Source organism: Neophocaena asiaeorientalis, unplaced genomic scaffold (genome assembly GCF_003031525.2).
Source record: "Neophocaena asiaeorientalis asiaeorientalis breed wild unplaced genomic scaffold, Neophocaena_asiaeorientalis_V1.1 scaffold92, whole genome shotgun sequence".
Taxonomy (NCBI): Eukaryota; Metazoa; Chordata; class Mammalia; order Artiodactyla; family Phocoenidae; genus Neophocaena; species Neophocaena asiaeorientalis.
In genome coordinates this window covers 1,910,021-1,937,757 of record NW_020174057.1, presented here as the reverse complement: position 1 = coordinate 1,937,757, position 27,737 = coordinate 1,910,021, and the positions used below count along the sequence as shown (strand labels likewise).

Sequence of the window (27,737 nt, the reverse complement as noted above, 5' to 3'; positions counted from 1 at the left end):
AGTAAAGGGCTAAGTCACTTACTACTTTCTCGTATGTATTTACATTGAAGTAAGTACTGAAACAACTATACCATTGTAAACAACATAGCTTCCAGTTGTTTTTAACTGTTCCACTAAAATTAGGTACTAAATGGTGTAGCAGTTTAAGTATAAAGTAATCCTTGACATTAAGAAACGCTAGACTCAGGTATCTTGACCACAGTAAATCTTTAATGAGGTATAATAATGTTAACAGTTGAGGTAACAACTTGCATAGGTATTTAATAGATGAATGATTTTAAACCTTAGCCATTTAATACTCGAGCTGTAGTTTTGGCATGAATGATTTGTTCAGTGATAAATTCTCATTGCACTTCACGATCAGCTGCCTGAAATGATTTCAACCTGCAAGCAAAACCCACTTAAGAAAAAAGATAAATCATCTTCCAGTGGTTAACACTTAGCTAAGATATTACATAGCTCTTCTATAGAGGTTAATGGATTCTCATCTTTCTGAATAAAATTAAATTAGCAGCTGTAGGACTTTAAAGAGATCTAATAAGGTTGTTAGGGAAGAGCAAAGAGTATTACATACCATATTTTTAATAAAATGCAAGTGTAATTTTTTTTAATTTTAAAAAAGTCAGGGCCCAGTGTTTGAATATCTAAGAGGCTCTTAGTATTCACATAATCCTAGCAAGAGTAACTTAATCCAGGCTTTAGTTATTTAGAAAAATGAGATACTGAATATTTTGCCCAGATGCCAATATCTTGTATGTCCTATGCAATTTTTTTTCCTCGACTTATTTTTATCCCTTTAAACTAAAAATTTCAAGATACAATATAGTACAAAGCTTTAAGAGATCTAATGTTAAATATATGAAATGAACTCATATCCAAGTTGAACTGTACTTGTATTATAATATACTGTTTGCTACATTCAGTTTTTTTATGACTGCTTTATTAGAATCTGGACAAACCTATTTACTGCCAATCATTATAAATCTCGGCCAGCGTTGTTTTCATGTCCATAGTACTGAAGTCATTTAAACATGCTATTTATAAAGCTGTCATCTTCATTTGTATACAGTTTGACTATGCCAAATAAAGAACAATTATTAAAACTTAATAAATTTTTGAAAAAAGGAAGTTCCAATAACCAAAATAATGTCTGTTCTGAGCCCTGTAACACACAAAGCCTCAGGAATATTAATGAGTGTGATCAGTGAGTATTTAAGTGATACCTTGATATTTCACTTTGTAGTAGTTTAACTCCCTTTAGAGGGCAAAGGTGACTTCAGTATACAAATCTGAAAGAAATGCCTTTTTTTTTGGGTATGACTATTAGTGAAAAAAGTCTAATATTCTGTCTGATAAGAATTTGTGTAGAAAATAGCTATAAAAGATAAATAAGAAATGTATAAAATGATGCCACCTGAACTTCTTCGGTAGAAGATTGCACAAATTCATGATCTGAGCCAATTAAGACATCGAAATATAAAAGAGGTAACACCAGTCTGAGGTAAACACTAAAAGTTTAAAACTCCCAAGTACTTGAAAAACGTTTAGTTACCTGCTGACATTGATACACATATACTTATGCTAACTTCCTCTGTAAAAAAGAGATTTGTTGTAGTTAGATACAAAATATGTAAACATAGTGTGCACTGATTAGTAAGTAAAAATAAAAACAATGACGCTCAAAATTAAGTCAGCCCTTTTAAAAAGTATATATACAAATCACAAGAAGAAAGCCCCACTGTCTTTGGATCAGCTAAGGATTTCATTAGAAGAGGCATCAGCTTCTTCATTGGGATGTTGGCTACCAGACAGGAGTTCTGGAGGCAAGAGTTTAGAATGTCCATTCTCAGTAACTCGCTGGGTATAAAACAAGATATAAGCTTGGGCCTTGCATACTTCATCCATAGTGCACATGCTTAGCTTGGAATCATTGCAGTGTACCCAGAACCCTAGAGTGAAGCACAGAAATACATCTTAATGTTTACAGAGGAACTTTAGAAGTTTCTAGTATAAATGAAAACACGGATTTAAAGACAGTTTTAGTGAGAGCTAAGCTTTTTTCAAAGGGAAAATAATAGTCTAGCCAATTTATTTCTTTAAATTAGAAATACAGCTTGCGCAGTATGTTACTCTGGAATTATCTACCTTTATCCTAGAAGTAATTTGAAGTTACAGAATCTGACCGATTGGTTCACTTGACACTAGCTTTAATTCCTGGGATAATCTTACCAGTTCATGCTTTGCTGGTAATTATACTGCAAAGCAAATAGTGTACAACTCATGGTAGTGTTAAATTAATTGCCTTCATGGGTTATTTGGGGCCTTTTGTCCATACCTCTTTTTTCTAAGGTTCATGGAGGCAGTAAGTAAAAGTTTTATATGTTAGAACTTGAACTCAAAGTTTGTTCCAAATATCTGTGATCTGCCAGTTCGTTAGATGCTTTGTTCTTTAACGAAAGTAACTGAATTAAACCAGTTAAAACAGAGGATCTACTCTTGGAAGTGTACCTTTAGCACTCTCTGACCTTTAATTACTGAGACCATCCTTACTATTTTATCCCTTCAGCTCTTATAAGTCAAAACTACCACAATCCTGCATAAAATATCCCATTTTCTGCACAAAACCCCCTGTTTTTTATGAACAACACTGCAGAAGCATTCTTCTTGAAAGAAAACAGAGGTCAAGTGGCTTTGCTTAAGATTACTTAGTGGTCAGTTTAGAAACCCTGAAAGCCTGAACTCTGGCTTCCAAAAGTCTAACCCAAGATAAAATACTTTTTCTCGTCTCTACCTCCTTCGGAATTATAACAGTAGGCAGTGTAGTGTCCTGAGCCAAATCCTTTCCCGTGGTGCATTACTACAGCAGATAAATCATAGATAAAACATTCTGGTCTGAGGGATTTCAGGGATTCCCTGCAGCAATAGGGCTCCATGTTTAAGATTTCTTCAAAGCCAACATGAACACCAATCTTCTCTCGGTTATTATGTCCTGACCACCTACGAACAAATCAGGGTAAAATTATCAACAAAATCAAGGGAAAATAACCACGTACTAGGTCCAAACTCATAATAATAGAAGGCCTCAGCGTAGAGTACAATCATATATAATAAATAGTGTAAATAGAAAATCCTTTCAATGCTAAAGTTGGCTATAAATAGAGGAATGTAGGCTTATTTACCGAACAGGTACAATCAGGTTGTAAAATAAATTATTTGGCTTCTGTAGTTAGATGACAGTATAGGAAGAAAATTAACTTTCAGAAAAATATGGCACTATGGCATTTTCCCCCTTTGAAGAGAGAAATTCAACACACCAAAGGGTTTTTAATTCTTACTGTCTTGTCCATACTTTGAGGAGGATGTTCCAGAACCTAGAGTTTGTTCCTGGGAGACATAACCTGGACCTTTCTTGGCCAGGGGTGGAGAAAAAACAAAACAGGGCACCTCTAATTCCTCAGAACATTTCAGAGCTCTTCATACTAAAAAGAAACTGTGACCCTTCCCTGTGTGTAAATCAGTATAACACCTGTTAGTGACAAAACTCAATGTCCCTGTACTGTCAGTTTCTCAGTCTGTTGGTCATGCTTCCCAATACGGGGTCTATTGCATGTAAAGCAATGTTTTCATCTTGTGCATAGTATGAATTGGTGCTACAGGAGAAAAATAATGTAATATATGTTAATTCTTTCAAGAGATTATAATCCAACTTGGGGTGGTATGGTGCAGAGACAAAAGAGAGACATGAAAATATAGTATTAAAGTATTGGGGCTTCCCTGGTGGCACAGGGGTTAAGAATCTGCCTGCTAATGCAGGGGACACGGGTTTGAGCCCTGATCAGGGCAGATCCCACATACTGCAGAGCAACTAAGCCCATGTGCCACGCTGAGCCTGTGCTCTAGAGCCCGCAAACCACAACTACTGAGCCCACGTGCCACAACTACTGAAGCCCACACACCTAGAGCCCATGCTCCACAACAAGAGAAGCCACCACAATGAGAAGCCCGCGCACCGCAATGAAGAGTAGTCCCCTCTCGCCACAACTAGAGAAAGCCTGTGCGCAGCAACAAAGACCCAATGCAGCCAAAAATAAATAAATTTTTTTAAAAAGTGTTAAAACATGAGGTTAAGACAGCAGGAGGTAGAGAAGGGAGAGGGGCATATAGACAGGTTTTATGAAGGAAAAAAATGTGAAAATGCTTATTAGTATGATGTAAAATGTGGTATGGAACTAAAGGTGAGACTTGCAGATTATGTCATCTGCTGGACTAGAAGCCATATCCCAATCTTTCCCTATTAAATATATTAAAAAATCCTGTATCCAGTGTACCTTTAATCTTAGTAAAGATGGAAGACCAAGCATGGAAAATAACGGGACTTGCTTAACCTAAGTTCCTGTCATTCTCACTTTATCTCCCTTTTATTTTACCATAAAAGTCAAACCTTAAATTATTTAATTATGCTAAAAAGTTATCTAATTAGAAAATATTCATTTCTGCCATTTGCAGCAATATGGCTGGACCTAGAGATCATCATACTAAGTGAAGTCAGAGAAAGACGAATATCATATGACATCACTTACATGTGGAATCTAAAATGACACAAATGAACTTATTTACAAAACAGAAACAGACTCACAGACTTTGAAAACAAATTTATTGTTACCAAAGGGGAAAGATACGGGGGAGGGAGAAATTAGGAGGTTGGGATTAACCTATACACACCACTATATATAAAATAGATAATCAACAAGGACCTACTATATAGCACAGGGAACTCTACTCAATACTCTGTAATAACCTATGTGGGAAAAGAATCTGAAAAACAATAGATATATGTATATGTATAACTGAATCACTTTGCTGTACACCTAAAACTAGCACAACATTGTAAATCAACTATACTCCAATATAAAATAAAAATTAAAGAAAAAAATATTCATTTCTATCAATAGGTGGGTACCCATTATTTTCTGCTGATAAAAATACAGTAAAATGATAAAAAGATAACAGTATATCCAAAATTCATAATGGTGTACTTCTGAGAGGGAGCAGGAATAGGACTAGGAGGCACACACATCGGAGCTTCTAAGGTATTAGAAATGTTGTTTCTTATGCTTCTTAAAAGCTCTCGGGCGCCCCTCCCCAATCCCATTCTCCCTTTTATCTTATATACCCTATGTATTGTATACACTGGCAAATACAATAGTACTTTTTGAATAGATGAAGAGAAAGGAAAGAGATAAATGTGGTGGTAATGCTGCATAAAAATGGTCTCTGAATCAGAAATATGGCATGAAGCGTCAAAAATGTTTTGGGCAGAAGATGGAATGGAAGGGGGTCAAATAGGTTTAAATTAAGGTGAGCTTTAAATGGCAGATTAAAGAGTCAATTATGAAGAACAGGAGGTTCTTCAACAATTTATAGTAGCCAATTAAGTACCAATTTAAGTACCATAAATTTAAGTCCTTTCAATGCTGTCTTTATGGAATCTTATATGTTCTCACCTCTCCATGCTACCTGGCCCTGAACAATATTCACCTCCTAACAATCTTCCTGTTTTCATTCCACTTGATTTTACACACCATGGCAGGTCTCACCAGACTTTTCACTAAACTTTTGTTATATACCCTTTCCTTCCTTCATACCTTTGTTCAGGTTGCTCTCAGGCTAAAGTCCTCCTCCTGTATACACCCCATTCATTCACTTAATATTTTGGGGCATCTACTATGTACTCAGTTCTAGGCTTTGGAATATAGGAATGAAAAAGACAAGATCCATGTCATTACTGAGTTTCTGTTTGTGGGGAGAGAAATAATAAACTATTGCAGATAGTGGTTTTTGCCATGAAGCAAAAATAGGGTAGGTAACGTGACACTGAAGGTTGGGTGGTGCTACTTTTAAATAGGATGGTCAGGGAAGTCCTCTAAAGAGATGAAATATGAACTGAGATTTAAATTATACAAAGTCCTCTATGCCATTAGAGAGACTTTGGGAATGTTTAGATTTTGCCTAACTCCCTCCTCCAAGGCGCTGATAAATCATTTTGTATATAGTTTGTGATACTTGGTATTTCTACTTCACCATTATTTCTGTGCATGCCTGATTATAATCTTGTTGAGAAAAGAATCCAACCTTATATTCCCCAAAGAATATGAAACAACATCTGGCATTAAAAAACACTCACATGGTATCTGCTGACTGTACTTTTAACAGCTTAAATAAATAACTTTAGTCAATTATTTCCATTAACAGTGATTATCTCTGGGAAGTGGGACAGAGAAAGAGGTACTTTTAGTTTGGGCTTTTACAGTACCTTCTGTAATGTTTGAATTTTTTTTTAACATGTATTCCTTTAATTTAAAAAAGAAAGAAACCGGCAACAACTAATATGTACAAGAAACATGATCTCAATAGTTTTCAAATCATAGCACATAAAGTAACTTCTCATTTTTTAAGAGAAAAATAAACTCTCAAGTTAACATGGTTATTACAAGGTATGAATCCATATGCTTTGATTAACCAACAGATTTGCCAACTAATTTATCTAAATACATTTCTGAAAACTAAAGCTTTTTGTTTTTGTTTTTAACTGCTTGGAACTGAACTGCTATACCATTGTTCAAATATTTTCCAAGCATGAAGCAGTTGGGTCAAATACTCTCAAGTTATAGATTTAAATTAAAAAAATTTTATACCTAAAATACGCTGAATACTCTCAAATCAAATACTCTCAAGTTATAGATTTAAATTAAAAAAATTTTATACCTAAAATACGCTGAATACTCTCAAATCAAATACTCTCAAGTTATAGATTTAAATTAAAAAAATTTTATACCTAAAATACGCTGAATACTCTCAAATCAAATACTCTCAAGTTATAGATTTAAATCTTAAACATTTTTTTTAAATCTTAAAATTTTTATACCTAAAATATGCTGAAGATCAAACACTATAAGCAGGGACTTACAAGGAGAATGATACTAGCAGACCGAAATGCGAGGGGTCTGCTGATCAGCAGTACATTCTGCAAGGGAAGATAATCAAGGAGAGTTACTGAACATGGTGTCTGTGATTAGGGCTAGAGACAATGACAGAATTTTTTTCCCTTAAAAAAAAAAAAAAGATAAGTCATCTAGCCAAGTATTAAAATTTATTCTACTACTAACCTGAATCGTTTGAGATGTAGTCTGAGAACCTGAGGTAGGTGGCAAATCATAAGCTGTTTGTGGGCTTCTGTGAGTACAACTGGTTTTGAGGAAAACTTTCTATGCTTTGCTGTGATATTAAAGACAGAATGAGATGCAAATTTAAGGATACAAGGAAAAGCTGAGTAAACTCAAAATAATTCAGACATGCATTATCAATTAAACATCTACTGCATTACAGGCATTTTACTGTGTTAGAGATAAAGGCATGGCCTTGCCCTCAAGACACTTAGAATCATGTAAACACACAAAACTTATGAGCTAGTCAAGGTATACAGACATGTAAACAAATAAGCACATTGACTCTTGAACAATAAAGGCTTGGATTACACGGGTCCACTTACATGCAGATTATTATTTTTTTCAATACATGTACAGTCGGCCCTCTGCAGGTTTCGCATGCACAGATTCAACCATGGATCGAAATTTACATCCGCAGTTGGTTGAATCCGCTGATGCGAAATCTGCAGATACAGATGACCTACTATGGAATTTGAGCATCGGTAGATTTTGGTATAAAAGTGGGCGCTCCTGGAACCAATCCCCCATATATACTGTACATGATTTAATATAATCCTGAAAATAAGGCAACAGAATGATACTGTGCTATAACATTTTTAAATGGATTTGGCCATGCCAGCTAACAGGAAAAGTTAAAACTCTCCCTAAACATACTTTAATATACTCTGAGTCTAATTAAAACGTTTCATGGTCAGTTCATTTCTTGAGGCTAATCAGGATCCCGGGGGCATGGGATCTTCCTTCCAAGAACACCCATCCCTGCTTCCTGGGGATCCACCCCAGCACTGCCCAAGAAAGCAAGCCTTTACTAGCTCAGCATCTGAGGTCTCCCTCAGTATCTTGCTATTTTAGTACCAAATCTTAAACAAGTGGAAATGAGGATTCTTTTTGTTTACCCCCCTGCTTCTCTAGAGGGTCCACCTATGGACCTTGTCCTGGCTGGGCCATTGGCTACCAAAATTTGCTCTTGATGTCCAGGAGCTATTCTTCAACTTGTACAACAACTGCGACTCCAGCCGTAGCAGCAGCTGCTTCTCATGTAGGAAGTAGAATCAGTCCACCATGAGGCTGTCCTCTAACCCATCTCCTCTTGCTACCAGAAGCCTTTCCTCCAGGTCTATGCCCCTGAGATCCAGGTATCGGGCTGCTGCTGAATGTCAAAGACCTACCTTTGGATTGTCATCCAGAAATATATGGTCCAAGTGTAGCTACACAAATGATGTTAACTCCTTGAATTATAATTTTAAACATTCACCATTATGTATTAAATTAAAGCAGCTCTTTTAGGCCCTTATTTGGTGGACCGAGGAGACACACACAAACATGTTATAAAGCCATATTCTGCATTTATTCATATCTTTCTACTCCCAGATTTGGTGATAGAAGCATCTAGGACCATTCACATTTATGTCCAAGAAAAAAAATACTTCACTATACAGATTTGATAAAGGTTTATTTTCTTTTAACCTTATAAATCTTAGGCTCCTATAAATTAACAGATTTTATATTAGGCAGCACACAGAAAACAATGTTAGTATAAGTTGTTCTAGAATGCTATCAACTGATGTGCCATTTTTTCAATGCTGGAACAGCCAATGTTTCTTTTATATTACCTTAGAAGTTTAGTATCTAAAGCCCTAGAATCATTTTTTCAGACATGGAGCTTAAGGAGAATATCTGCAAATATAAAGTATAAACACTAAAATGCCATGTACACATCGACAGAGATAAAGAAACTGGATAAAGACACAGAAGATCCGATGTGGTTTTGTATACCGTTGCCCGGAGGATGATGCTTCTTTAATTGAAATGGCTATTTCATCCCCCAGTGCTGGGTTCCTATGCTCGCCTCTATCAGAGAGCTTATCATAGTAGATCTTAATTGTCTGTTTCCTCCATTAGGTATGTGAGCATCTTGAAAGTGTCTTACGTCTATCCACAGCAACTAGAACAATTACTAATATAGAAGAGACAGTCAGTAGATGGTTTTTGAATAAATTTTTGTCTTTATGAAGCCAAAGTCCATAGCAGCAGTCCAGCTATATGTCTTATTTCCTATTATATAAGTATGCAGACACACACACACACACACACACACACACACACACACACATTATCTATATATCAGTGTTTTGATATGTAGCAAAAAGACTCATAAAGCAAACATTTCACTCAGTACTAAATAACATGGTTACCTTTTACTATTCCCCTTTGCTACTTTATTCTGCCCTCACATATTAAATTTAAATTTTATTTTATGAATTCTTTCTATAATTTACTATAGGATCAAAACATTTTTAATGTCATCAATAAGGGAAAACAAACACATAGTTCACAAATGCCAATTAAAAAGTAGAACTATCCAGCCAAGTTTCTTTTGATAAACTAACAGTTTATTTCTATACCTGCTACTAAAGGAATTTATTCCAGCTTCCTTCATTTGTGTTTCTCTTTGCTAACCTTAGAAAAGCAAAGAGAATATACAGCTTCTACTTACAATTGCACTGGTCACATATGTAGACTTTTCCTTCTAAAGCTTCGGTTTCTGTGAATTTGGCCAACATTTCAGTAACCAGACATGGCTGGGAAGCAATATCTTTTCCACTGCATTGGTATCTTTCTGGAAATTCCAGTGACAAGTCCCAGAAAGGTTCTATGGTGTTTGATTTGTTGTCACATGCAAGACATGTAACCTGCAAATAAAAATATTAGTTTCTCAGATTACAATCCTTCTGTCAAAATATTTATTCCTTTCACTAGAAGTCACTGCCAGTAAATTAGCTCTTCTTCTGAAGATGCACTATCAGAATTCTGAATAATCTGTTTTATATTATTTTCAGAGAATAATTTTTTTCTTCCGTAAATCCATCATGCATTGATGGGCTTTAACTACTAGGCATTCGAAAAGCTCCAAGGGCATTAGTCAAGTCTGAATCTAGTAGAAAACCAAACCATGGACTCAGTTATATACCCATTGTGTGTATATATATGTGTGTGTGTATGTGCGTCTATACATATATAATATATATGATATATATTTATATAAATTTAATGTGTTTAGATTATTAGACTTGAGGGTCTTTGCCCCTTTTCCTTCCTCATCTTTCACTGATTGATTTTCTCTCCCCAAATCCCTATAACCTCTTAACCATGATACAAGTAAAATACTACTAGTATATTTTTATATACAGATTTTAAAATATAGTATATTTTTATATATGGTATATTTAGTATATACTTTGAAGCCTTACCAACTGATAATTTCAAAGGATAGTACATATAACATAAATATACATATAATATAAATATTATACATATAAATACTCCCACTTAAAGCAAACATCACTACATTAAAATCCTCATCAAAATATAGGAACCATACAGAATATGAGGCCTTTCTAACAACTTATGTAGGAAACAGAGTAACTGGAAAAGGAAAGAATAATAATTTCAGTAAAGCATTCAGCAGGATTTAATGCCAACAAACACTGCCCATAACTGAAGACAGACTCTGTAGATCTAAAAATCCACACATGATACGAAATATCACTAAACTCTTTCATAAAAGCTATATTCCTGGAACAAACAAAAAAATAAAGAGGCCAATTTTAATGTAGATTTTAGATTTAACACAATGACACAAAGAAAATAATACTCCTGGTGTTTAGTTTGGGAACTCACTAGGACCATGGTCTGACCTTTTGAGAACAGTTTCTTGAATTTGGTGTGGGGGTGGGGCAGGGCGGGGCATTCCAACCTCCGAATCTCCTGAGATGACCAGTTTCCTAAGTGTTTATTACACATTGAAACGAAGAAAGCAAAATGCTAGCACAACAATTTTTATTAATTTCAAAATTCATCCATAAAGGAAAAAACAAGCACATAACCACTCTTGCACTATTCAAAATATAAAATGGCAACTTTCTGGAAAGAAATTTGCAGCCAAGTATCAAAAGTCCTAATCTTTGACAAAGTAATTCTACTTCTAGGACTCTGTCCTAAGGAAATCATTAGAAAAACCATATTAATTGATCATGACATTATAATGATGTCTGGAAACAGTTTACAAGTCAACAATATGGAAATGATTAAATAAATTATGGTATATACATATGATGGACACTGAAATGTTGTGAAAAAAATGATCAAATATTTTGATGACTATGAAAAATCCTTACATTATTAAATGAGAAAGTGAAAAAAAGCAGGTAAATTCAACATGACCATACAATTAGTGGGAAAAATATGTATAAATATTCAGAAGAAAAAAAAACCTAGATGGAAATATACCAAAATATTAATAGTTTTATGTGTGGGTTATGTGGAGTTATAGTACTAAGGGATGATTTTTCTTCTGCATAGATTAGTATACCATATAGATTTTCTATACGGTATATATTATTTTCTTTATAATTGTGTATTTTAACTTTTGCATAAAAAGTTAAAAATGGCAGAAAAAGATAGTGGAAAAATAAAATTGCATGCAACACAAGAAGCACAACTCTTATCTGCTAATTGACACAATGTAGAATCTATACATTTCTGAAATATGAAGGGAAATAAACTTCATAGATATTCCCTAAGAAATACTTTTGAAATATTTAAACTACATTCCAGAAAAGTATGCTATAAAAACAAAAGGTGGTATCATTACCATGAAAGTTGAACTGAGGAACAGAAGCATATGTATAGGGGCCTAATTACCTCAGTTAAAAAATAAAACTTTTTTTTTAACATCTTTATTGGAGTATAATTGCTTTACAATGGTGTGTTAGTTTCTGCTTTATAACAAAGTGAATCAGCTATACATATACATATATCCCCATATCTCATCCCTCTTGCAAATAAACTTTTTAATAGATCTTTATTGGAGTATAATTACTTCACAATACTGTGTTAGTTTCTGTTGCACAACAAAGCGAATCAGCCATATGCCTATTGACTTACTTCACTCTGTATGACAGACTCTAGGTCCATCCACTTCACTACAAATAACTCAATTTTGAATAAACTTTTTTTAAAGCTCTATGCTCTGGAAAAGTAGAGAGCCGATGTCTAGTAATAGTCTACCAACAAGTCCACTCATTCTAGAGAATCATCAATTAGATGGAAGATTCTGGTTTTGTGACTTTCACAAGGGAAATTTTTGCAGGTGTAATTAAAATAAAGGAAAACCATTTAGGATCTTTCTAGATGAAATCACATTTATTTACCTTAAAATTTTGCTACCTACTTGTTAAAGTTTTCAAACCTTGCCCCCTTTGGTTCTATAGGAAATCCTCCAGGGCTACTCCTTGGTCCCTGAAATTTCTCAAGTGTACACCAAATCCATTCCCAGTACAAAAGTATCTTCAGGGCTTCCCTGGTGGCGCAGTGGTTGAGAGTCCGCCTGCCGATGCAGGGGACACGGGTTCGTGCCCCGGTCTGGGAAGATCCCACATGCCACGGAGCGGCTGGGCCCGTGAGCCATGGCCACTGAGCCTGCACGTACGGGGCCTGTGCTCCGCAACGGGAGAGACCACAACAGTGAGAGGCCTGCGCATCGCAAAAAAAGTATCTTCAAATCTGTTCCTTGTGGGATTAAACTCTTCTCAATCCCTCAGAGAACGAATGCAATATCATTAACCTAAGAAGCTGTTTCCTGATTCCCTCTCCCCATCAAAAAGCTTTAATACCATGGATGTAAAACTACTTCCAATGATTCATGAAGGAAGCAATTATAAGAGTGAGCTGACTTCTTCATACATTGTAAAAGTGACCAATTTTGACCTGACAACAGTACTAGTGCTAACATACTCGATATACAGAGAATATGCATTTTTTAGGCTTCACTTTATGAATTCCCCAAGATGAAAATAAGATTTTAAAAGATCCATACCTGACTAAGAAGTTGTCCATGAAAGATGTTATTTACAACATTCAGAACCTGCTTGATAAGTTTCCTTTGAGAAGTGGGGATAAGAGCTGGTAACCTGGTACCAGTTGTCTCTAGTTCATGTTGTATTTTATCCAAAAGCTCACAAAGAAATTCCTGAGCATCTTGTTGGGCATAACCACGAAAAGCAGGAATTAGTCTCCATACTGAGTGTAGCATAGCAAATGGTGAGACCAAGGCCCACTTTCCAGACCACATGACTTGGAACAAAGTATGCAATTCATGACAGAGAGAAATGTATTGTGAACTTGGCTCCCTTGGCTGAATAAGTTCCATCTTTCTACTCTTTGATGCTCCACCGCTTAGTCCTGATGATAAACTTGGATGTCTGGAGCGAACAGAGCATGTTTCTTTTTCTTGGCATTCATTCATTTGATATACTGTATCTGTGATTGGAGGATGCTTATAAGATGATCTTGTTTTATCACTAGCTGTCACAGCTAGCCATTGGTTCAGATCAAGTTTTAAAAAACATTGTCGAAAAATAAGTAAATGACTTAACACTTGAAGAACAGAATTCATATAGCAAGTATTTCCCAAATTTCTCAATCCTGTTACACCAGGAGTTACTATTGGTCTTCGTTTAACAGAGGAGTCACTGGCTTCTTTCAGTCTTACATCTTCTGAGGTAGATACTACTTTATCCTTTGCTGGTGATGCTGAGGCTTGCAGTGGTACTTGAACAGGAACTATTTCTACTGTGGTGGACTCAGCTAGACCTTGCAAACGTAAACTCTTTCTTGGAGGCATACTTTCCAATTCTGCTTTAACTTGATACTCTAATTCTTGCCGTCTTTTCTTCACTTCTCTTTTTGCTATTTTTTCCTGAAATTGTTCTTGCCGCCTTCTTCCAGTGGGTAACTGTTCAAACCAAGTTCGAAAGATTTTACCCATTAGTATCCTTCTCCTGTGCCACAGAGCAGTATACATTTGATCTTCATTTTGAAGCAGAGATTGGGTGCCATCATGTAAGAAATAAGAATCATCACTTGTACCCATAGACCGTAAAACCCTTCCACTACGAGTGGTGCAGTGATAATTTTGACTTTTGATTGCACTTAATGTACTTCGTAGTAACTTCAGGTCTCCAATTGCATTATCATTAAGAACATAATCATCACAAAGGTAACAAAAAACATACATCTCGTTCACCTCCAATGCAACAGGATGACTGCTTTCTTGAAAGTGCCTGAGTGCATGTTCTTCAATATATCTTCCACAGGCCACATGGGAACAGCTAAGGCAAGCCCAAATAGACTCAGTTGTATTGCAGTCCACACAATGCCATTTCTGAGGGTTGAGGATGGAATGGTCTTGAGCAAGCCGCAACTGCCCAATGTGTTTGCACTTATCCATTGTTAGCATTTATTTAGTCTAGCTGAGAAACACATAATCCAAACAAGTCTCTGTTCATAACATTTGAAGCATCTGAAAACTAAGCAGAACAATGTCAATTTTTAATAAAAGAAAAACAAAAAGCCAGTATTTTTCTTTTTCACAAGGTATTTTTTCCAGGAATTATTTTATTTTTCCAGGAATAATTTAATAAAATTGCTCTCTCTGCTCCCAGTACTTGGGCTGCCTGTCATAATATCATAGGCAGTTCTCACTTTTCATTTACTCTAGACTTCACTAATCTTTCATCCACCTTGCTCTGAAAGCACACACACATCACCTAACTTTCTCTGATGGTTCCTTTTAAAAACTTTGTTTTTAATTTTATGCCACTATCTACTGGTAAAGAATGGGTAGCAATCCCTTTTCACATCCCCTTTTATCCAATAGTCTGAAGGCAGTTTACAAAAATATTCATTTTCTTAAAAATTGGGACTGGCAAGACCCAAATACATCTCATTAGTGTCTATATTCTGAGAGCCCTAAGTGGAGTTACTAAAATATAATCATAGTTAAAAGCATGGGTTTTGAAGTAGAAGAACTTAGGTTTGAAGCTACCTCTGCCACATACTGTTTATATGTCTGATTTGATCAAATATTCTAACTTCTCTAAACTTCATCTGTAAAACAGGGAAAATCATACCACCTTCCCAGAATTGTTAAAGGACTGAGATAACAAAATATCTGGCACATAGTATGCTCAGATATTTTGTGAGATATATAAATGCTCAGTAAACAATAAGTATCTACACATAGCTATAGTGAACAACTCAATATTACATTCTATTTATTTAAATAATACTAAATAAAAATACTAAATATTCTAATTAACTACCATTTAAAATTTGGCTTTCCAGTAGTAAATCAATAATGACCTTTAATTCATGGCTCTGTAACGATAGACTCTGATTTGATAGACTTGACAGTTTGCCTTAAGGAAAGAGAAAAGCATTCTCCCATTCTGTCTTTGTATTTGAATAGACTCGCAGGAATGTGCAAGGATGTATAAGCAAATTAAGAAAAAAGAGGAAAAATACGAAGTGAGTGGCAATATAATGAACTTCTACATTCTGGCAGGCTAAGCATTATCTGAAATTAGAAGCTTATTTCAAAAAACAAACCCACAGGGCTTCCCTGGTGGCACAGTGGTTGAGAGTCCGCCTGCCGATGCGGGGGACACAGGTTCGTGCCCCGGTCCGGGAGGATCCCACATGCCGCGGAGCGGCTGGGCCCATGAGCCATGGCCGCTGAGCCTGCGCGTCCGGAGCTTGTGCGCTCCGCAACGGGAGAGGCCACAACAGTGAGAGGCCCGCATACCGTAAAAAAACAAAAACAAAAAACCCCACACACCAAAGAAACTTAACATAACAAAACAAATGTGATTCTAACCCAGAAACTTGTTCCTTTATCAGTTAAAGAAACACATCTGCTACCTGAACCTAAAAAGAGTGAAACGAAATCTAGTTAAAAAGTAGGGAATCGGGCTTCCCTGGTGGCGCAGTGGTTGAGAGTCCGCCTGCGATGCAGGGGACTCGGGTTCGTGCCTCGGTCCGGGAGGATCCCACATGCCGCGGAGCGGCTGGGCCCGTGAGCCATGGCCGCTGAACCTGCGCGTCCGGGGCAAAAAAAAAAAAAAAAAGTAGGGAATCACAAAACATTTTCTTCATTGATTTAATATAAATTGAACACAAATTTTAGGTTGCAGCTGAGGACCTAGATACAGAGCACTCACAACATTGTGTGTAGCATGATCAATGCTTTACATTTTTTAGGACAGCAAGACAATATGAATATCAATGTTGCTTGCAGATGCTGCCCAAGGCCCTAAGAAAACTGCAAAGGTAAAGTTGATTTTTGGTTTTTCCCACCTCTTTTTTGTAAAATCTCCTAGCAATCAGAGATACTCCTGCCCACCACCAATTTCTTAACTCTTAAATACAGGGTTTGCTGAATAAAGATTTAAGACTGCCAGCCCCAGCCCTCACAACTGCACACACTTCACTTCTCTTCCCTCAAAATTTCCTGAGGCCCAAAATCTGGTCAAATATAGTATTTTATTAGAACTAGCATTCAACAATAGCTGCTAATGGCAAAAGGAAGACATCAGTGATTAATATGCTCCATTACCCTAAATCCTTCCAGGTACTGAGGTTAATAATCTTGGAATCATACTTGTCTCCTTTCTTTCTCTCTCCCCACATCAATCCTTTAGGAAGAATGTTTGGCTCTACCTTCAAAATATATCTAGAATCTGATTACTTATTATCTCTACTGCCACCACCCTGGACCAAGCCACAATCAAGTGGATTACTGCAATTAGGCTCCTAAATGGTCTACCAGCTTTGATCCTTGCTGCCACCAAAAGTTTACTGTCCACACAGCAGCAGCACACTCTGCCTTTAGACCCAGACAATGAGGGCCCAGACCTGACACGTTAGAGGGCCCCTGCCTGGCCCTCATTATGTGGAGTCAGCAGAGTCAAGGGATGTGGCCATCTGGAACAAGCATACATCCCAAACTCCCCTTTTAAACTGCTACTTGGGACCTGGAGAATTCCCTGCCCCAGTCATCCTCAAATCCTGCTTCCAGGGCATACCAGCAATAAGAAGCCACTGAAGAAGTCTATAAAGGAGAATGACACAATCAGATATGTAGGTTACAGAGGGATGTGAACGGCAGATCTAGAGGAGGGATGAGTAATTAAAGGAGACTCTACTGCTCCAGATATTACAAGGAAATTAAAGCTGTAGCAAAGACAGGAGTAGAGGTAGATTAGTGCTGACCAAACACTGGTTGAAAGAACTGACTCAATATGGAGATTAAGTGAAGAATCTAGGGTTCTCTTCTATCTACTTTTACTTAAAAAGGATCATATAAAGAACACAGAGATAATTTAGTTAAACATTTGTTTCTGGCAAGGCATAGACAATAATTATTAGTTCAACTTCTCGTAGAGATGAAGTGGGAAATGCTGTTTATTTATACTCAGGGAAATTATTTCATTCTAAAATTTTAAAGAGGTGGTATGAGTTGACACCTTGCAGAACATTTAGAAAATAAGGCTCAAAAGAAAAAAAACCTAGAAAGAATATACACACACACACACATATATGTATGTGTATATGTATATATACACATATATATTCATTCATTTTTGGGTTATCTCGGGGTACTAGGACTACAAATTATTTTATTAATCCATATTTTTAAATTCCCCAAAATAAGTTTTAAATAGGAAAGATAGTGCTAGATTATAGACTAGTCTCTTTACTTCCTTCTTCTCTATATCCCGCAAATACATTCCCTTAGTTATAAGGAATTTTCCTATTTCGTTACAGTTGTTACTAAAAAATCTATTTAGATGATGGCAAGGCCCCTGACCTTCAACAGGAAGTGGCCTATAATCAAATAGCATAATTCCATTTGATGCAAAATTGTAAAAAGGGTGAAATGTTGATCAGATGCCATCTCTCTGAGAGGCAATATAGCAGGGAAGAGGTCTCACAGCAAAACAGACCTAAGGAATCCAAATGCCTGAGTCTACCACTCGGCTGCATTTATTACGTGACATAGACAATTATTTATGTTCCACATACCTCAGTTTTCTTATCTGTAAAATAACAGTAGTAATAACATCAATAGGGTTGATGAGGGAATTAGGGAAATTTATATTTGTAAAGCACTTACAACAATTCCTGGCACTTAATAATATGGCCCTTAGTACATCTTACCTGCCAATAATAATAATAATAGTATTACTACTACTACTACTATTAATATTAATATTATAAATGCTAGCTTCTCTCTAGTTTTATCACTTTTAGCCAGGGGTTCTTCTCAGGCAAATGTGTACTAAGGCAAACTTAGGTACTAACTGATAATTAAGATGTTAGCTGAGGACTAAGGTCAGACCTCTCCCAGGGGTATTTGCATTTTAAAAGGCGATCTTTCAGATAAAATCTTTTAAAAAATCCAAAGAAGTGAAACCAGAATGGTGCAATGACAGATCATGAGATTAATATTTTAGAGTAGGGGGCCCACTTGCTCAGTCTATTTATGAAAGAAACCAGTAGGGGGTGGATGACCAAGCAAAGGGCAGGGAAGAATGAAGGAGCTAGAGAGCCAGGCTGCTGCCACCAGAGACCTCCAGTTTGCTCTGCTGCCTGGAGCCACAGCTCAGAGACAGTTACTAGAGTACCCCAAAGGGGCCTGGTCACACAAAGATCTAAAAGCCTGGCCACAGCTCGGAGACAGTTACTAGAGTACCCCAAAGGGGCCTGGTCACACAAAGATCTAAAAGCCTGGCCACAGCTCAGAGACAGTTACTAGAGTACCCCAAAGGGGCCTGGTCACACAAAGATCTAAAAGCCTGGCCACAGCTCGGAGACAGTTACTAGAGTACCCCAAAGGGGCCTGGTCACACAAAGATCTAAAAGCCTGGCCACAGCTTGGAGACAGTTACTAGAGTACCCCAAAGGGGCCTGGTCACACAAAGATCTAAAAGTCTGGCCACAGCTCGGAGACAGTTACTAGCGTACCCCAAAGGGGCCCGGTCACACAAAGATCTAAAAGTCTGGCCACAGCTCGGAGACAGTTACTAGCGTACCCCAAAGGGGCCTCGTCACACAAAGATCTACAAGCTTGGAAGAGAAGAAAGGGGGATGGGAGTATTTCCTGACACTTCCTATTTTCCTCTACTGGGTTCAGAGCACTTCTTTTCATTTGCTAATCCACTGCTGAGAAGCTATATATTAGCTCTGTTTGGCTCCAGCAGATAGGATAAGTGATTTGGGGCAGTATATTCATTTTATAGAGAGTTAACAAAATATTTTTGTACCCCCCCATGTAGATTCTGGTAAAATATTACCTGTATCTCTATATAATAGCAATATACAAATAGTCAAGATGTTTTGAATGAAATCTATATATAAAGATTAAAATTACCTATATCATTTTCTCATATTTTTAAAAAGTTTCACACTTTAAATTTCACTTAACAGCTATGAAATGGCTTTTTTTTTAAACCAGATAAGCTATCTTTATTTTAAGTACAGATGGATTTATAAATATTCTGAAAGCTTCACTTTGTCATTCTTCACTGCTTAAAGACAATAAAAATTTTAATTTGTTCAAAGAAAACCATTCAAGCTACTCAAACTTTTCATGCCATATAAATGAGCAAGCATCTTTATTTTTACAATTCCCTTCAGCAAATCTCTGAAGTTTACAAAATAATTGTATTTGACTTGTTGAAACCTAATTATTTTACAGAGTTAGCATACCATTAAAGCAATTATAAAATAGAAAGCTAAAATGACTAGAAGAGAAATAAAACGTAAGATCTTATTAGATATGGTATTTATAGTCAAAGGTTTATATCCACACAAACATCAAATAAGATTACAGGTAAAATATTTAACTTGTTACGGTTCGACAGCACAAAACTGCTTATACTTAACACACAGTAAGGACTCTGTAGAATCTATTTTAATGGCTCTTCAAACCTCTTCTTGTAATGAACCCTTTCTACCAGCAGAGGTTCAATGGTCAGATGTAGATAGCCATCTACCAAGTCTTTATCTTCAGACCTAGCCCTTCTGAACCAGTGCCAGGCACACTTCAACTCAGCTTACCTATACATCTTGCCTTCACAGAATTAACTTTTCCAATATTCTCTTATTAAAGATACTGTATTATCATTCAAGTACCCAGGCTACAAATCTTACACTTTTTTTTTGATTCCTCCCTCCCATCTTTTCCATGCGAACATTCAATTTGTCATATATAGTAGGGTTATCATTCCCCAAGTCTTGATTCCTTTCCATTTCCAGAACTATCATTCTCATTATGGACACATCATTCTGAAGCACAGCAGTAACCTCCAAACTGGTCTCTCATCATCCGGACTCTCGCTTTCCTTCATAGTACTATCCTGCCAAATTAATCTTCAAGTTTGCTTTGAGCCTTTAATGCTTGTACTTAAAATCCTCTGTTCCTCATAGTCAAGTAAAGCAGCGGATTTCTAACTTCGACTAAGACTCCTTTAGAAACTTTACATCAGGTTCCAGTAAATGTGTGTATACATGTAACACACATACCTGGAGCAAAAGTTTCACAAACAATCCTTATAAAAATAATGTATTCTGATATTTCCTATTCTATTTCATTTAAAAAGAAAATGCTGGTCACAAATCACTAAACGGCAGTTTTTCAAATACTGCAATAAAAAAATACTTTACATTTGACAGTCGTGCTTTCAAAATTCTCCAGATTCCAGCCTATCTTCTTCGTCTCATCTTATTACCCCTCTGTCATGAGCACTCCAGACAAAAGGAATAATCTCCAGTTCATTTCCTGAACTCATCTTCCTCATCCCCTCACTTCCACCTTTAAAAAATTTTATCTATCCCCCAAGGCCCAACTCCTTCATAAAGTATTTCGAGTTAAGAAAATCTTCTTCTCTCCTAACTTCCTAAAAGGCTTGAATTGTGCCAAATGTGAATCCTTGGGTTTATCTGTGTGCACATCCTTACCCTGCCAACTACCTGCTGGGTAGGTTCCCTATGGTAAGGGAGGGACTACTCAAGCATCTTTTATCTCCTTAATAAGAAAAGGTAAGGGCTTTATGAAGATCCTCTAGGTTCTATAGCCATACTGTTTCAGGCTACCAAATGCTTGGCACAGTCAACTAGTATTAACTGCAGGCCCACTTCAGTTTTCTTTGTGTCTTTTAAATCAGTGGTTAAGAATAGAAAGTCATTGATCACCAGTGACCAAAACTGTCCCCTCCTCTTAACCAAGTGGCCATTTTGCCCAGCTAAGGCAGCTTCCTGATAGTTTGTGATGTCATTATCCTACTTCCTCTGTTCTTAACCGAAGCCTACCATGTGTCTTGTCCCATCCTACGTGCTTCCAGATGCCCAAAATAGATCTTACACAAAAGCAGACTGAGAAATACTTCCCCAACCCTAATTGGGGTATTTTAAATTTTGGTATGACATGTAGTGACCCTTTAAATAAATATTTGTGCTCCAAATATAAGTATTACTAAAAGCTATAAGAATCACTGAAAAATTAGAAGGGTAACTAATTTTTTACTTCGAAAATGAACATTCCACTATAAACTTTTAGTTATCTTTAACATAATGATCTTTCTCAGGTGACCACTCACTTTCCACCTCAGTTTCTTTAGAAGACACTTAGAAAGAAAGCATAGAAACTACAAGAGGTTAGGTACCACAGATCAGTTATATGAAAGTAATTTAGATTTTCTAATCAGTGCAATTAGTAGCATAGTTTTCAGATTTTTCTCATTAAAAATGTTTTTATGGAAGTCTGGAAGTTACCATGAAAAAGAAACACAAAAATAGCCAAACTAAATTATTATTTTAAAAAGTGACATAAAATGAGGGAAATGGCTAATATACATTTCTAGAAAGAGTATTTTAAAATCTGAATAGTCACTAATATAACATCATCATGCTCTATTAAGAATCTTTCATAGTTTATACTTAGTCAAATAATCATCATATAAGATTTACATTTTATATAATGCCTAGTGTGTCTTATAGGCACAGTTTTTACAACTATCAAAGGATTGTTTAAAACTCTTATAAGACCACATGATAAATTCAAACTCCTGAACATGGCATGTAAGAGTTTTCAAATTGTGGCACAATATGTACTTTTCTACTTTTATCTATGACCAGCCATTTCCCACACATCTTTTGTTAAAATGTTTTTATATATCAGTGACCACATGGTGAATAAGTTCAATTTTTTAAACATTTCATAACTGGGATATGAACTCTTGTTTCATAGGAAATGGGTATGCACAGTTTATATAAATACTTATATAAATTATATACTTATTGAAGAAAAAAACATGTACCGCTGGGCATAAAGTAGAATATTTAAATAAAATTGTCACAGTAACCATCTTTAACTCATTAAAGAAAATTCTCCCGAGACTTCCCAAGAGGGATGGCATATGTTGAATCTTTATTTAACAAAGATAATTTTCGTAACAAAACTTATTTTTCTTTTAACAATACCGAATAACCTAAACAGAAGCTATTAAAAGTAGGAAGATTTGTTATTTTCCATGATAAAAGATAGGAGGAAATGGCAATTTCAATAGGAAGTAGGCCTTAGGAATTACCTACCACCACAATCCTTACATGCATTTGGATAAGAATGAAAATAACTATCCACAGTAATTAGGGCAAACCTTACCCACTCCTTATAAGCAGTTTTCAATTTTCTATTTATTTCACGGAACCACCATAGTACCCTGTTCTCTTAAGAGATGTTTATAAAATGCCAAGGGTCAAGCATAGTGCCTGGTACATATAAAGGGATTCAATATTTTTGAATGAACAAATTATTGAATGAATAAACACAATGGGCTCTCAAACTCCCTCTGCTCCGTCTTAGGTACGCTATTATGCCTATTATGTGTTTTGGCACCTCTCCTTGTCAATCATGATGTATTTCCTTTCCTTTATCCTTAGAAAGGCTCTGGTTATTCTTTCTTCCTCTAGAGATCTAGAATCTATAATTACCCGGATCTTGCTTGAAACTCATTAAACAATAAAGGATACTCTTTCCCTGGGCCTTCTTCAAGTCTTAGCATGCCTCTCCTGAGGCACAGAGATTGTATCTAGTTGACCATCTAAGGAAAAGCAAGTTCTGCTGCCAGATTATTTGATTTCCTCACCCACCACCACTTACAAGTATTTCATTCACAGGCAATTTTGTTCCAAAATATTTATCATTACATCAACACACTGCAGCTAACTTCATAACAACAGGGGAAACATTCATAAAAAGACTGACCATTCTACCATGGGTCTAGTAAATTGAGCTCAAATACTTTGTGGGAAATGGCCAGACTGTTATTCTAGTACATATATGACTTGGCCTAACAAGTATATTCTTGCACTATAAATTAGTTTTCTATGGCATGTAAAACTCCATTTAAAATGAATTTCTTATAATAAAGTGTTTATGATGTCTGAAAGTGCTATGAAAAATCAATTGTACTTCTTATAGTAATCTTTGTCAGAAGCCAGTATTGGTAGAATCCTTTTATATTTTAGTTACTTGTCACCTGTTTGGGCCGGGCCTAATGGCAAAACTGTCCCCATTACTGAATTCAGGAAATGATTGGGCATACATTTCCTATCTTGATTAGACTCCTAAGACCATGCTCTCAGCCTCTCTCTAATCTCCCTCAACTAGACAACTCCATTAGAATCTGGCAATGTTCCTTCTGGCTAACATTGCCAGGAGGGAGAAAAACTTCAAAGCATGTTTTTTTCTGCTACCAAGATGCCAAAATGTTGCCTTTCCCTGTACTTCTGTATGATCCAAAAGCCCAACTGAGCGAACATTTACAGAGGTTTTTCCTCCATGTTAAGCAGTAAGTCAGGTGCTAGGGTTACAAATAAAATACAATCAGACTCTGCCTTCAAACAATCCGACAAGCAGAAAATCCTCTTATGTACTATCAATGCTATAACACTCAGTAAGATTCAAGTGTGTAGAGGAAAAGTTTGGTAGAGGTATATATGATACCTTCTTTCTTTCTTTTTGGAGTGCAAGAAAAAAAATATGTGAAAAAGGGGGGTAAAGACAATTGGGTAGAAACAATATACTTCAAACATTTAACCCAAATCTTCAACGGATTTCCCATTTTAAATATTCCAAAAAGTTTATCATTGTATATTACACTAAACGTGGATTCACCACTTAAATTTTTTAAGCTTAAAAAAATGTGGGACATTAATGTTTTCAACGAAAAATAAGACTTATGCACAATCAAACCAGTCAAAACACTTCAACTTTCTACCATGTACATGTATTGAACTCTCTGTTCAATATCAGAATGTGTCTAAATTTCAATATGAATAGTCTACAATGATAAATACTGGAATGAAAAATCTGCTACCCATTGCAAAATTAATGGCTAGGACACAAAAAGCTAGAGAAATGGCAGTTCGGGGGAGAGAGGCTAAATGAGACAAAATGTATTAAATCTCTTTCAAATGGCCTGAGACACTAAATTAAGGTTAAAAAGATTAGGGTTCCAAGAATACAAAGTGTTCATCTCTTTCAAGACAACTAAGTACTGAATCTCACTGTGATTATGAAATATTCTATAAACATGTGCTTAACTTATGCTTGGCTTTCCTAATTTGATCACAGTGAACAGCCAATTCTTTTTCCTTGTTTATACCTAAAGCTGGTTTTAAAGACAACTCAAAATGGAATTCCAGGCCCAACATTACCACCCCCCTACTTTTACCCCACAGGCAGCTACTTAACAGATAATAAGGAATTCAAGTGCAGGGCCTGAAAGTCGTATTTCTATGCTAATTTCACAACCCCGTTACTCGCAGGATCTGACAAGGCTTAAAAATGGGGAGCGGGGGTTTGAGGATAAAGCGGCTCTCTCAAGGCTTGCTTATTTTTTAACTTCCAAAATTAAAACTGCAAGAAATTATCCAGTTACCAGTAGAATTTACAACAGCTCAAACTTGAAGTCGAAACAATTACCATGTTTCACTTTCTTTTTTATTGCGGGGGTGGGGGAGAGGACGAGTCCTACTATTTCGTAAACTTGAGCAGTCATTTTCTTCTCCCTATGCTGACACATTTCTTTATGCCCCCCAAATAAGTTTAGCCTATTAGCATTCCTTCCCCGAAGGCCAGCGGGAATGGTTTAGAAAGCTGGTATTCAAAAATCCCAAGTGTCTCTAAGTGGCAGCAGGTGCTGGCAGTGCCGGGAGCCGATCAATGGAGGGAAGGCAAGACATTCCTTCTAAATGGAGGACTAGAACCGCCCTTCCAAAGCATCCCAGGGGCGCTTCGAGCATCACTTGGCGGCACTCAGAGCCAGGAGGAGGATGCGTTTTTATCTCGACAGTGTCAGCTCTACAGAGCGCCCCAGCCCGCATCAGATACGCGATCAGATTCGCGATTACATCTCCTCCAAGCTCCGGCACGCGGGTCGGGGCACAACTCCCCCTCTGCATCCCCTCAAGTCCCCCAATTTTGCCCCTTCTCCCAACTCGTCCCCCGCCCCCAGCCGAGCGCAGGGTGGTTACGTGGTGCCCCTGGCCACAGGGGACGCCGCTCCTGGCAGCATCTCTGCGGACTCATGAGGTGCCGGCACCGGCCAGGGCATCGCTCGACCCATCTTAACTTCCCAGAGGCGCCAATTCTAAATTCGCCGGACCCGCCGCCGCTGCCGCCACCTCCTCCTCCACGCGCCCCTAGGCTCGCTCCCCTCAGTCCGTCGGAAGCCCCCTCTTCCTCCCTCAGGACCCCTGCGCCCTGCGCGGCGGGAAAACGCCGCTAAGTGCCTCCCGGCCCTGGGGGCTCCCGTCGCATCTCTGCTCCAGCAGGGAGCCTCGCTCCGCCAACCGCCGCAGCCGCGCGCGCCTCTCACGCACACTCACCAGCCCGAGCCGGAGCGGCCATCTTAGCGCTCGTCTCCCGCGCCCCACTTCCCTGCTCCCCGGTGCCGCGGCTACAGCAGCAGCGGCGGCGGCGGCGGCGGCGGCGGCCCGGTCGGGCGGCTACGTCAGCGGTGACGCCGCGGCTGACCCCGCCTCCCTCCCCTCCCAAGCCTTCGGAGGGCCCAAGGGGGCGGGCCGCGCTGCGTGGCGACTGCGGACCCGTGGGTTGCTGGCCTGAGGGGGAAACCCGCGCCCGGGCTCCGACTGGGCGTCCGGGGATGGATGTCCCCCGGCGCCGCCTGTGGCTCTGCGCGGGCAGTAGAAGCTCCTCCGGGGCGGGCTTCGCACCTGTCGTAGCCGTCGGGGCCTGGGAGGGGGCATCCAGTGTTTCCTCCCAGCCAGTGAGATGCACAATATCCCCTGGGCGTCCTTACTCCTTCATAGAATTTCTGCCACTCAGCGCCGAATTGGTTGACAGAAACGCGCGCCAATGTCGTTGTCGTCAGAATCTGCCCAAATTGGCGTAGAAAGTTTTCAAGAAAACGTTTCCTTCTCGAGGATGCACTCAGGTGTGAGCTCAAGTGGCGGCGACTGCTTTGAATTTGGCTTCTTCAGACGGCAGTCGGGCAAGGAAGGTTCCAGAATGGGAAACTCCCTGAGAAATCAGAGGTAAGGTACACGAAAGTCACCTCTGTCCAGCGTTACTTTACCTGAAATTGCCAATTTAAGGTAATGAAGTAGATTCCAAAAAGAAACGAAGGGAAGAGACTGAGGGATAAAAATCTGGAGAAGAGTAAAGTCAAGCCCATAGGTACGGGACGATTAATCCGTTACTGTTTATTGAGCTTTTACTTTGCGCTCGGCTCTGAGCCAGTTCTGCGCCGCTACCCCGTGGGGAGTGTGGAAAATGAAAAGACACTGTCTTCCTAAGGGGGGAACTTGAAGAATCAGCGAGACAAACGTGCGAAGTTAACATGTCAATGGAGTACAATATCTTGCAATATATAAGGCAAGCTATAAAATTGTTCATATCTTTTAATCAGTTCCACTTTGGGGAATATCTTTCAATGATATGACCTTAAAAAAAAATGAGTGCACAAAGCTATTCATAGCATATTATTCAAACAACAAAAATTTGAAGGAAAAAAACCCAAATCTAACCAAAAGGAAATGGCTAATTAGCTTCTGGCATATTGGCCTCAGGAATTCTTACGCAGGTCACAAAATGGCAATAGCCTTACCAATTAATACTTGAAAAAATACCAAATATGTACATGAAGGTTCAACTGCATAAAATGTAGTTATGTACGTAAAGGTTAAAGATAAAGAATGAATTTGTATAGTTTAATATGCCTTTCATTCTTTTTTCTATGTACTTAAGTGCATAATAATTCTTTCCAATTCAAGTCTGTCCCCAGTGCATTCCTCCCACTCAAAACACAAACTGCTGTCTTGTAGTCTTCCTTACCACCTTCATTTCTAAAATGCACTAACTTCATTACATAAGAGCAAATACTTCTTCCAATTAAGTATTTCTAGCATACAGTATAGATTTCCCTGTGGTTCCTAGAAAGCAAAATATAACAAAAGTCAAAATCCTTGCTCGTATTTTAATGTCATAAAACCCTTCTGGAAGTTTGTTTGGCAAACTCTATCAAGAGTGCCACCTCTGATGTAGTAATTCAACTTTTAGAAACCCAAAGAGTTTTTACCTGA

At 37.7% G+C, this 27,737-nt stretch overlaps 1 protein-coding gene across 1 annotated transcript; it reads right to left on the bottom strand.

The window, feature by feature from the left end:
• On the bottom strand, positions 1 to 26,108 carry USP44 (ubiquitin specific peptidase 44). The gene is made up of 6 exons (XM_024754416.1): positions 26,022 to 26,108; positions 13,105 to 14,596; positions 9,724 to 9,919; positions 7,167 to 7,275; positions 2,792 to 2,997; positions 1 to 1,949 (listed from the first exon to the last, which is right to left on the bottom strand). The coding sequence occupies exons 2-6, from the start codon at positions 14,524 to 14,526 to the stop codon at positions 1,750 to 1,752; spliced, it is 2,133 nt and encodes a 710-aa protein (XP_024610184.1). The 5' UTR covers positions 14,527 to 14,596; positions 26,022 to 26,108; the 3' UTR covers positions 1 to 1,749.
• Positions 26,109 to 27,737: the final 1,629 nt, after the last annotated feature.